The 13,465-nt window shown below is 40.1% G+C and overlaps 1 protein-coding gene across 3 annotated transcripts in view; it reads left to right on the top strand.

The window, feature by feature from the left end:
* The window catches only part of LOC126253053 (WAS/WASL-interacting protein family member 2-like), an 89,250-nt gene that overhangs the window by 16,241 nt on the left and 59,544 nt on the right, over positions 1-13,465 (top strand). For all 3 annotated transcript variants that reach the window (XM_049954136.1, XM_049954137.1, XM_049954138.1), the window contains exon 3: positions 5,154-5,318. In XM_049954136.1, the coding sequence (XP_049810093.1) occupies positions 5,154-5,318 (165 nt within the window). The remainder of the gene's footprint in view (positions 1-5,153; positions 5,319-13,465) is intronic.

Genomic DNA, 13,465 nt, shown 5'->3' with positions numbered 1-13,465 from the left:
TACAGTAGTAATACTGTATCCAAACCTTACAGGTTTGATCTTCCTACTCATTCACATTAAGTTAAATTTTTCCACATTTAGAGCTAGCTGCCATTCATCACAACAAATGAAAATTTTGTCTAAGTCATCTTGTATCTTCCTACAGTGACTTCGACCACATGGCATCATCAGCAAACAACCACAGGTTGCTGGCCACCTTGTCCGCTAAATCATTTGAGTATATAGAGAACAACGGCGGTCCTATCACCCTTCCATGGGGGACTCCTGACGATACCCTTGTCTCTGATGAACACCCACCATCAAGGACAATGTACTGGGTTCTATTACCTAAGAAGTCTTCAAGCCACTCACATATCTGTGAACTTATTCCACTTACTTGACCTTCGTTAACAGCTTGTACTTGGTCATCATGTCAGATACTTCCCGGAAGTCTAGAAATATGGAATCTATCTGTTGCCTTCATCCATTCTTCACATTATATCATGTAACAAAAGCACAAGCTGAGTTTCGCACGTGCGATACTTTATAAAACAATGCCGATTCATGGACGTAAGCTTCTCAGTCTCAAGAAAGAATATTATATTTGAACTGACAATAGGTTCAAGAATTCTGCGGCAAACTGAAATTAGGGATATTAATCTGTAATTTTACGCCTCCATTATTTTTACCTTTTTTATATGTTGTAGTCACCTGCGCTTTTTTCCAGTTACTTGGGACTTTGTGCTGTGCAAGAGATTCATGATAAATGCAGGATAGGTAAGGGACCAGTGCTGTAGAGTACTGTGTGTAAAATCAAACTTGGATTCTCTCGGGGCCTGGTGGTTTATTTGTTTCTCTATGCCAGGAGTGCTTATTACTATATTGTCTATATGGGAGTCTGTCGGATGGCCAAATGACGGTATGTTTGTACGATTCTCCTGTGTGAACAATTTCATGAATGTGAAATTTAAAACTTCAGCTTTCATTTTGCTATCTTCAACTGCCACACCAGACTTGGTCACGAGATCGGTCAGGCATAGCAATTCCGTGTGCATGGATCACTTCTCATACTTTTGTGTGATGTTCCTGGCCCACACATTAATGGGGTCTTGATAGATACCCTCTTGATCAAGTTGAGAGTTTTGCTTGCAAGACTTGTACTGCTCTTGTGGCCACACGGTGGGTATGTAAATGACTTAGCAGCTGCTCTTACTCATATGTTTGGGAAGCAGATACTAGGTGGCCTCATAACTAAATGACATCTCAGTTGAGTTGAGCGGCTTGAGGTAAGAGCTCTTTAACTGTCCTGCACACTTAATTCAGGTTGATCCTCCATATGCCGAAAGCAGTTGCCTTTTTAGATCACCGATATCCCTTGCTGATTTGTTAACATACTTGACAGTGTACGCTGCACGACTGTACATTTGGACTATAAATGGAATGTCCATTTCTTTTTATATGAGCACATCAGAAGTAAAAGGATTAAAGATGTTGGCCATAATTTGTGGCCTGTCTCACTTAAAGGTGAACATTGGCATGTGCAAGCTAGCTTTGATTATATTCAGATACTCGAGCATGGTCAACTTGGTGGCTATCAAGAACTGGGTGAGGTAGTGTCTCAAGCTTTTGGTGCAAATTCTTGGCGTGAGTGTGCAGAGCTGAACAAGGCCATCAATCAGTGCTATGGGAAGCAGCTCATGCGTCATATCTATGGGCCGGGATGGTGTGTTAAAATGGCAAGATATTTTGCCAAATTTGGTGCAGGTAAATGTGTACCGAGGAGTCTGTAGAGTGTAGTTGTTCAGCTCTGACATGCCTTCCTTCACTGCAGTAAATAGATCGCTAATGAGTTGCACAGTGTTATTGGAATTCTATGTGGAGGAAATGGTGGTAGCGGCTGAAAGAGGTTTCGCAAAGCTGCTTTGCAACACCAGCAAGCTTGTAGAAGTAGATACAACGCATCACAGAGTTATCGTTCATTAACTCACATCTTGTAGATCAGTTCATGCTAGCTAAGATCTGCGCTGCTGCTGCTGCTCCAGCAGAAGGATTTTTGCCTTCATGTTTTGGATTTTGCTAACTCGGCATCTCGAGCAACTTCAGCTAACATATTTAATTCATGCTTACCGTAAGGAACAAAGTTGGCTTTCCAAGTTGTTTTAGTGTCTTACTATTCAATCAATATTGAATGCTGTTTTGTACCATTTTCAGAAATGTCAGATTTCTCTGTATACATGACTCAAGATATTGTTTCTCCTTGATCATGCAACATGTTGTTTTCTGTGTTACTGTAGTACCATCCACGAATGATGGCATTTTGCGCAGGTCAAGAAACGAATGGTATTGCTTTGTTGCCGGATCCAGGCACCAGCTGCGGTATTTGCATACATGTGGTTTGCACTTGATGTAAACATGTATCCTGCAAATTATGTCTCCTACTTGCTTGTGCAGAATTTATCGTTTATCACCACTATCAGTCGTGACAGTCCCCAACAAATGGAATACAAATTTGCTAAATAACTTACTATGATCACATTGGGTACAATATTCACGGCAGAACACTTAGAACACTACTGAATTCTCATTGGCTGTTGGAGAATGCGTGACGTAGATGCGCAAAATGAGCATAAACCCGACCACCTTTGTTTGTGACTCAAACTGTAACACATCTGAACATGGCTTATATGACTCGCAATCATAGGATCTTCATAACCATACAGATGACATGATGTGGTGTCATAGCCTGATGGTCTCGACGATGCACGTCCCTGTTAGTTATCACATATGGTATGACCATTACTGCTGCCTTGAAGAAATGCACTACACTGTAGTAAGTGGATGAAAATAACAGCTCCTCCAAGTGCATCTTGTAGATTATATTCAGCAGCATATTTGGCTGTGCTGGAGTTATGTTGACACACACATCCTCGTTCCATAGAAGTGTCCTCTCCTTGGCCATTAAGCACTCTGTCTTGACTACGTAGTTGAGCATCTCGATCAGAGCATCATTGTTTGTTGGTGCCTTGTCACTGAGCTCTTTCAAAGCAATTCAGTTGATTGTAATGTTGTACTGCTGATAGAGTAGGATATTACAGCCATTTCTTCACAAGACCTTATAAGCTCTCCACTAACATGCAAAAACATGCGTGTAAGCTGCATCTTTATATTCCATTGAGTAATCATTGACCAAGTGGCGACACAGCTGTTTAACTGTCTGATCTACACCAATGGGCACATTGATAATTGACCCAACAATTCCCAGTGCACCTCCATACTCAAAAAGTGCTTGAGCTGCACAAATATCACTCTGGGTGATATGAGCCAACTAATGATGGTATCCAACGGTGGCAGGTTATTCGGCTTCAGTGGGTACAAGAAGCCATTTGATCTACTTAATATGGACAACCACCTGCCATCATGATTCCTAGTAAAATTACTACTTGTATAAAGATAATATAATTGGGGAATGCTTCTGCCAGTATAGTGTGATGTCTAGCCTTTACTTTTTTAAATTGCATGGGAAGCATAACTGACCGCACACACTGCAAGCAAAGCTGAACTCTCGTGCAATGAAGGCCTTGACAAAATAATTTGCACTGCTTGCTAGTGATTTTCCATCTCTTGATCTCTGTGATGTTATTGAGCAACCGATCAGTCTACTGTAGCACCCTCCATCAATGTACACATACTGATGCCCAGTGTGTCACCACCGGTTGACAACACAACAATATTTGGTGGTCGGAATATAACTTTACACAAAGCTAATTTGCAACAGTCGTGCACTTGTGCCTGCACTGGTATGATGATAGCACAGCCAAAATGAATACTATATGACAAACATGTACAGGCTTGATATATCAGTTGTGGGATCAACCATTGTTCACACATTGTAACTCTCATAGTTATTACAATTCAGATCTGACAGTATTTTGTCAGTAAAGAAAGTTCAACCAACAAGTAGATAGACATATTCGTCTCAAAAGATTTATCTTTAGATAGTAGTTACTGGATGTAATGGTGTGTAATGGTGGGAACAAAGTTCAGAAATCTGGAAATGCTGTCTGCTGATCACATGCCCTTCCATACCGCATTCAAATGATGCCATTGACAGGTAACGGCTCCGTGGACATACAGCGTAGTGTAGTCTTCAAAGTCTGACATTGGAGACTAATTTTTTCAGCACTCTGCCTCTTTTTGTTCACAGATTTGTTTTTGTGTGAGGGTTCACCTCTTACTGTTTATTGTTGTCATGATGATATTAGCTTTTCACTTTTTAAATGGGAGATTGGCTCTGTATTCACTGATGATCTTAAGAAAAGTCAATGCATTGAAAACAATTACCACAAGACAATTACTAAAAATGCAGTGGCATCGGGTAACTATGTTTTTTGGAATCTTGGCATGGAAAGTGAATGATACCCAATGCTTGTAGTGTCTCATAATTTGTTGTGTATGTTGGTTTTCATATTGAATTTTATGGGTCATTGTATGTTGACAATGCAATAAAGTTTGTCTTTGTGGAGTTGGAAAATCAAGCACCATCCTCTAGGAAAGTACAAACCCCTTTAATGTGTATGAAAGACACCTTCTCCAACTTATGCATTGAGCGCAAACAAGGGATATTTGTTACAACATTTTATTTATTTGAACAGTGACATTATTTTTCATTGTATGGTATGTGTGGCATTTAGTTTCTGTAATTATGAAATTTGAGATTCTGATGTAGTCCATCACTTTGATTTTGATGTCCATTGTGTTCCTGAATTGCTCCAAAATTAGATATTAATTATAATTAATTACATAAATTATTGATTATATTTATTAAAGCAATGTTATCAGTCCAAGAAGTGGTAAGATACAAGTGAACTTCCAGTGTCATGTTGTTGCCTAACAGAAAATTAATATTTTGTGTTTGCATGACAGCACTAATGTTGTGAAAAGCAACAAATAAGAGAAAAATGAACAAATCCCCACTGTCTCTTTTTACATTCAGATTAAAACTTTTATTTCTGATGCATTTGTACACTCTTGCTGGAGCTGTTTATCTTCATTTTGGTTAATTTCAGGTGTCAGAAATTTGTATACTTTCAGTGTCTTGTATTTGTTGCACAGTTTATACATTGTAACCTCTTTGTTAGTAATGAATGTTGTCCATTGAAGTATATTTTTTACAGGGAAAGTCAAAGGTTCAGACAGCAGCAGCATTAATGGAAGCACTAACTTCAGCAGCAGTAGCAGCACTAGATTCAACAGCAGCAGCACAGATTTCCCAAAAAACAATGGCCTCGGTGGTCTTTTCAAGGGAGAAATGCCAAAACTGCGACCAACTGGGAGACTAGGTATGTTACCGTCTACATTTCATGGTGTGAGTAATGAAATTTATTTGTAGTAGCTGTTGAAATTTTGATAACAGATCACTGTCATTGTGCAATAATTGTCTAATGAGGACACAGTATCACTGCTACTTCCTACCATACTGGATACAGATTTCATTACATCTACTTTGCCCCTATTTCTTTCTCTCTCTTAGCATTCTTTACATTAGTATGTTATTTGTATTGCTTTACCGGCAAATCCTGTTTTTTGATAGATAGAGTAATTATGTTTCATTGTACCACATGCTGTTTGTATATCTGGAAGTAAATATCAGGATAATTACAAGTGTTGAACCAAACATCTGTTCCATAAAATGAAGGAAAAAAGATTTGGTTTCACGTCCCGTCGATTTCAAAGTCATTGGAGACAGCTGTTCCAGACAAACTTTGAGGTGTATTTCTTAAAGTAAGATAAAGTGGTATGGTACAGTTGTTAGACTTTAGACTTCTATTCAAGGAGGTGTTATCAACCACAGATCATGTACATTTTGATATGTGTACAATAATAAAATTTTACATTAAAAATTAGACATTACATTATTACATTTATATTTTACATGAAAAATTAACTTTTTTATTTTTTAATTTTTTATGATACCACATTATTATAGAACTCTTCTACTTTATAAACACAGATTCAGATTAGTAGATTCTGTGCATACCTCTCAAAGAAACTTTATGGTAGGTCTCTCAGTACCAGGGTTAGTTTGAAAGGAGACCAGCATTAATACAGAGGGGACACAGAGGGTGGGTTGTTGTTGTTGGTTCCCTCTTTTTTTTTTTTACAATACTGTGACTGGCATGATTAACTTCAGAATGCCTTTAATTGTTCTCGCTGCTTTATTTGCCCACGTAAACTCTGTTTTTACACCAAAAGAGTTGCCCTATAAGATATTTCCATAAGTTAAGTGAGATTGAAAGAAAGTTCAGTATGAAGACTGTTTCTTACTAACACATGATTTTAACCATTTCGCTGCTGTGCATGTGTATACATGTCCTGCAACACTGTTCCCCAGGTGCTGTGGATGTGTATACAAGTGCCGCTTGTGTTTTCCTACAGTCTGTATGCGTCCTGAGCTTTCACCCAATAGTTTTCAAAAAATTGGCTGATAAGTTTTTCATATCAACGGGAACAGCATCTCTCAGTGCAGACACCAGCATTTGGTGAGCAGTAAAGCCATAACAAAAGCGGCTCTCAGCACGTAAATCAGAGAGAGCGGCTGCAGCAGTGAAACGAGACCGGAATAGAAGGGAGAACCGATAGAGGTACTCAAGGTACCCTCTGCCACACGCCGTCATGTGGCTTGCGGAGTATGGATGTAGATGTAGATGTAGATGTAGATGAAACGGTTAATTTGCATAGTTAGTAGATCGCACGTGATAGTTTAATGCATAATTGGTTTCACTGTGCATCTCATTTCAGTTGTGTGTCCAAATTAATTCCTAGTGTACTGAGGGATTTACTCTCATTTGCCTTTTCAATTTGTCTGTGGAGATGGAAGTACAGTAAGCCGTGCTGAAAATGGTATCACATGGGACTAAAATAATTTCCAAAATTGGGCAAGTTTCCTGACTAAAACAACTCACAAGGCAGCAGTACATAAAATTTGTCAGTTATTGTGCCCGACAGTATAAATTTGTAATTAAGCATATATCAAATGAAAGTGCTGGCAGGTCGACAGACACACAAACAAACACAAACATACACACAAAATTCAAGCTTTTGCAACAAACTGTTGCCTCATCAGGAAAGAGGGAAGGAGAGGGAAAGACGAAAGGATGTGGGTTTTTTCCCCCTAAGGTAAGTCTTTCCGCTCCCGGGATTGGAATGACTCCTACCCTCTCCCTTAAAACCCACATCCTTTCGTCTTTCCCTCTCCTTCCCTCTTTCCTGATGAGGCAACAGTTTGTTGCGAAAGCTTGAATTTTGTGTGTATGTTTGTGTTTGTTTGTGTGTCTGTCGACCTGCCAGCACTTTCATTTGGTAAGTCACATCTTTGTTTTAGATATATTTTTCCTACGTGGAATGTTTCCCTCTATTATAACCATATAATTAAGCATATATTTACGTACCTTCATTCCTGCACAGTAGATGTTCATTTACTGCACAACAGAACACTTTACTATTACGCTAACTGCTAAATAATACGGGTACAGCTTTTCTAGATTTGTACACTAAATTCATGTATTATTGTATGCGCATACATGTTAGTGCTGTGTTATTTCGATTTTTACCTCACATATCAAAGAGGGAAACATGGTTGAATTTCTTGTTCAAAATTGTTTTTCTACTTAATTTTTAGCACTATACAATCGTTGCAACAGCTAGAGAGAATTTGTGTACAGCATAATCCGTATCACTTCAGACAGGGGGGTTACCTTCATAGTCTCGGATGTTATGCATATGTTTAGTGTATGTAAAAATTCATGAATAAGTAAGAAACCTGTATTTTTGTGTTTTCTCAAAAAATCCATCCCCCGAGATATAGGCCTCCAAAGATGACACTGTGAACACAATTTTAAAGATGCGAATTTCGGAAAAAAATTTTAAATGCTGTATCTCTGTAACAGTTCTAGATAATTTGTTAAGAGTTTTTTTTTTTTTATTTGAAAGATAATTGCTTTATGATTACAGAGGTTTGTTTGGACACATCTGTCAAAGTTCTTTTACTGTCACCTTTTGAATTTTTATTATAATTTACAGGAAAAAAAAATTTTCAAAAATTCCAACCCAGAAAAAGTTAGATTTTTTCAGTTGATTAATGCCATGGAGTACTATATTCTCTGTAAAGGACAGCTTCCACTTTTAAGTTGGACAGTTTTATTTTAATTTTTTTAACTTTTAAGGGTAATGTATGTCTTCACTGAAGTTGTTTCTTACTAATTTCTTTGTTACAATGTTTATTTCTATTGTCATCTTCAACTTTTATAGTCCTGTCTTCCTCAGTTGCGTGTAATATTATGGTATATTAATAATTTTTACTTATGGACCGTCTGACAGCAACTGAATAAAACACAATTTTAGTGCCATACACGTTTCGCCAATTGACACAGTTGTAGTGTTATTTCTATTGTCTTTGTTGCAGTTATTTCATATCACTTTCTTTGTTACAGTTATTTATTTTCACTTTCATTGTTGCAGATATTTCTTACACTTTGTTGTAGTTTCTTGTCAGTTTCTTTGTCGTGGTTGTTCATTGCAGGCTTCTGTATTGTAGTTGTTCAGTGCTAATTTGTTTACTGAAGAAGCTTCTAAGAAACCTTAGACCATCCAGTGAGTTCTGTGTTTTTGTGTGGAATTTGCCAATTGACACAGTTGTAGTGTGTGTTGTGAAAAGGATTGTTTGAAATGTTTTCTGACTTGGGCGACAGGAGAGAGAAATGTGCTGATTATTTGCATATCCATAAAAGAGTGATATATAAGACAAACAAAAAAACACTTTGTTCAGTTTGGGAATAAGTGTTCTCATTTGAAAACTGTTTCAAAGTGAAGATGTTTCCAGTGACGACTTTTTGTGTTCTAAATGTTTTGACAGAACAACAACAATGATAGTATCTGAACAAGGTGAAGCTTCCCATGCTGCAGATGACACAGATTTTGCGTCAATAGAGGAAGAATTAAATACCCTGAATCAGTCAACGACACTCCTAGTCCTATCAAGAAACTGTGGTCAGCGAAGTCGAGTCATACGCTCTGTGCATCAAGAAAGCACAGAGAAATTACTAAAGCTATGAATGAATACACTACAGCAAAACTGACCACACTCTTCAAAGTAGAAATTCCATCTTCAGAAGAAAATGAACCAAAGCACTCTATCACCTCTTGCCAGGAATTTTTCACAGATATCAATTTATCTGTTGCTTATTGTGCATTCTAAAGTGAAAAGCTACAAGTTTTAACTATTATTATTCCAGAGACATTTTCAAAGAAAACAATTTTGAACCATGTCCCATCAGCATCAAAGTACATGGTAGACTAATCAAGAAATGTGAGGTCTGTAAAAGGAGTCTTTGGAAGACCAGATCCCTATTATGGTCATCCTGTAGAAGCAGCTCAAGCTCAAATAGCACAGTCATTTTATCTGAAAGATAAATCAAACTGTTATCGCCAGAGTGCCAACAAAAAAGACACTATGACTGTAACAGTTGAAGGTCAAAAAGTTGTGAAAGTGAAGAGGTACACTAGGTGATCAAAAGTATCCGGACACCCCCAAAAACTTAAGTTTTTCATATTAGATGCAGTGTGCTGCCACCTTCTGCCAGGTACTCCATATCAGTGATGTCAGTAGTCATTATACACCATGAGAGAGCAGAATGGGGCGCTCCACAGAACTCACGGGCTTCAAATGTGGTCAGGTGATTGGGTGTAACTTGTGCCACACATCTGTACGCGAGATTTCCACACTCCTAAAAATCCCTAGGTCCACTGTTTCCGATGTGATAGTGAAGTGGAAATGTGAAGCGACACATACAGCACAAAAGCGTACAGGCTGACTTCGTCTCTTGACTGACAGTGGTGGCCAACAGTTGAAGAGGATCATAATGTGTAATAGCAGACATCTATCCAGACCATCACACAGGAATTTCAAACTGCATCAGGATCCACTGCAAGTACTATGATACCTAGGCGGCAGATGACAAAACTTGGATTTCATGGTCGAGCGGCTGCTCATAACCCACACATCACCCCGGTAAATGCAAAACGATGCCTCGGTTAAACATTGGACGATTGAACAGTGGAAAAACTTTGTGTGGAGTGACAAATCACAGTACACTAAGTGGCAATTCGATGGCAGGGTGTGGGTATGGTGAATGCCCGGTGAACGTCATCTGCCAGTGTGTGTAGTGCCAACAGTAAAATTATGAGGTGGTGATATTATGTGGTGTGGTCATGTTTTTCATGGAGGGGGCCTTTCACCCCTTGTTGTTTTGCATGGCACTTTCACAATGCAGGCCTACATTGATGTTTTAAGCACCTTCTTGCTTCCCATTGTTGAAGAGCAATTCAGGGATGGTGATTGCATCTTTCAACATGCACGAGCACCTGTTCATAATGCACAGCCTGTGGCGGAGTGGTTGCATGACAATAACATCCCTGTAATAGACTGGCCTGCACAGAGTCCTGACCTGAATCCTATAGAACACCTTTGGGATATTTTGGAACGCTAACTTTGTGCTAGACCTCACCTACTGACTTCGATACCTCTTCTCAGTGCAGCAGTCCATGAAGAATGAGCTGCCATTCCCCAAGAAACCTCCCAGCATGTGATTGAACCCTGCAAGAGTGGAAGCTGTCATCAAGGCTAGGGGTGGGCCAACACCATACTGAATTCCAACATTAACGATGGAGGTCACCACCAACTTGTAAGTCATTTTCAGCCAGGTGTCCAGATACTTTTGATCACATAGTGTACATGACTTGCAGTATTAAAGAAACTTTTGCAGTTCATAAGAGCAACTACACAACTTCACATATTGGAAGATCAAAGATTTATGCACTACGACATAAGTGGGTAGTTCCACACCCACCTAGAGATGTCTGTTTATGTGTGTACTGCACGAATTTTGAACTTTGTGTGGTAACTTTAAAGAATTTACTGGAGCACATGACATATGACACCTTGGTCGGGCGTGTGAAGTCATTATTAGTCTGTGATGTAAAGTGAGAGACTTGTTTAAGAGTGTGGTGACTGCCCTGGAAAGGGAGAACTGTCTTTAGACACTTGGCCTGGAAGATGTAGCAGATAATTCTGCAGAACTTACATATGCAGACATGGGAGGAAAATAAACTAATCAAGAAAACTGTTGCCTTTGACAGTTTCATTGATGGATTTGGTAAATGGTCAGTGAAAGCAGTAACACACCAATATCTGAAGAAATTGCCACAACACATTGCAGAAGTGAAGGCTGAAGAACTATGTTTAGTGCTTCACTGTGATTTGGCTGAGAACTAGTCTGTAATTCTCCCACAAGAAGTACAAGGGTATCATTGGAGTAATGATCAGGTTTAATTTTTTTTACAGGAGTGACATATTTTCAAAACAAGACCACAAGTGTTGCAGTTATAAGTGATGACACAGGACATGACTCAGCACATGCTTTGCTAGAAATGCGCAAAATTCTTCAGCTGTAAATTGGGACAGAAAAGATTATCATTATTTCTGATGGTGCTCCTAGTCATTTTAGAAATCGTTACCAGCTGTTTGAATTGAGTAAGTCGCTTGTGACAACTGACTAGGTATACGCTGCTACTGGTCATGGGAAGGGGCCTTGTGATGGTGTAGGAGGCCTGCTGAAGCACCATGCTACAAAACATAATCTTTCTAGACCAAATACAACTGCGATTCAGAATGCTGAGAATTTTATGAGAGTCATGAAATCTTACACATCTGCAGCCCTCATTTTTTTGTCCAAAGAGGAAATCGAAGAATTCCGTGAGCAGAAAAAAGAAGAATGGTCCAAACAAACAACTCCCATGAAAGGAATTCATAAGGCACATTTTTGGACTCACAAAGTGGTGGATAAACTTGTATTGTATGCACTTTAAAGAGCAAGAAAGAAGAAATTTCGTTCATTCAGCCAATACCTCAGAAACCGCAGGATAATATTCGGATTCACAACCTGAGAAGGAGGATGTTTTTGGCATGTGTGTATGACTCTGACTGGTGGATTGCGGAGATTATAGACACCAGTTATGAAATTTAAGTGAACGTCATGCTACCACATGGACCAGCTGAAGGACAACAACAACAACACAATCAGTGCCCACTTCGTGTTCACAATGCTTTGACCCCTGGGGGTCCGGGGGTTAGAAGAGGCCCGAGGTATTCCTGCCTGTCGCAAGAGGCGATTAAAAGGAGACTCACACCTTTCGGCCTTTATGTGGTGGTCCCCTGTCATGTTTGACCTCCATTTTTCAAAATCTTTCTGAAGATAAAGCCAATTGAGGAAGGGCACGTTACATGGTGCATCATGTCCATTGTGCATTGAGATCTTTAGCCCACTTCCTCGTCATCCCATTGCAGTCCTGCTCATTCTCCACCACTTGGGTGAGGACACCTTCCTGTGTATCTTTTCCACCATGCACTATGCAGTGTCGCTTTCTGCGCCGACGATGACCATGTACTTACTAGCACCTCATATCCAGCATGGTAGCCAGTCGGTTGTGGTGGGGCCGCCATGTACCTTGTTGGTTGTAGCCCCCTGACAACACAGCGATCACTCTGCTGATGCCTGCACTGTTAATTCCCCACGTATGCCATGGAGTAGATGCCTATCTCCCTGGGGCATCAGGACTCCCGGCAATGGCCATACTGCCAGGTGGCCCTTGCTGAGGCTGGGTGGCACCCGTGCGGAGGGCCCCTGGTTGGAATGGGTCGCATCAGGGTGGATGACATGCCATTGAGTGTTGTATGTCATGTCTTGCTGGTGGTGTGCCGCCAGCAGTCTCTAAGCGGGCAAAGTCAAACTTCAGTGCTAAGAAATATGACCCCAAATCATTCCCCACCCTGGTCACAACATGGGAGGAACGCCACGCTAAGGATGGCAGTGAATCTTATTTGCCCCAGTACCTGATATGTTTGAGAGTTGATTGGGAATCTTTCATGTCCATGAAGCCTCAGTTTGTTGTGGAGCATTTGGAGGACGAGTTTGGGGAGGTGGAGGGCTTGTCCAAAATGCGCTCTGGGTAAGTCATGATAAAAACAGCATCCTCTTCCCAGTCATGGGCATTACTCACTTGTGACAAATTGAGGGATGTTTCTGTTCCATCACTCCCCAGGTATTATATTCCACAGGAACCTTCTTTTGCAGTTTGATGACTAGCTGCGTGCCAATTTAAAGTGGCGAGGTGTTCATATAGTCCATCGGGGCCCGAGGGATAATCAGGTTGCCACCGGTGCCTTTATCTTTTCCTTCGAGTGTGACACACTGACTGAGAAGGTCAAGGTGATGGTATACCACTGTGACGTCAAGCCATATATCCCTCCCCCAGTGAGGTGCTTTAAGTACTGGAAGTTCCACCATATGTCTTCCCGCTGTACTTCCAGCATGTCGAGATTGCGGGCGTCTATCACATCCCAATACTCCATGTGTCCCGCCTCCCATCTGTG

The sequence above is a fragment of the Schistocerca nitens genome, chromosome 4 (assembly GCF_023898315.1).
Source record: "Schistocerca nitens isolate TAMUIC-IGC-003100 chromosome 4, iqSchNite1.1, whole genome shotgun sequence".
Classification (NCBI taxonomy): domain Eukaryota; kingdom Metazoa; phylum Arthropoda; class Insecta; order Orthoptera; family Acrididae; genus Schistocerca; species Schistocerca nitens.
Note: the sequence above shows the minus strand (reverse complement) of the source record. Positions and strands in the feature narration are given on the sequence as shown.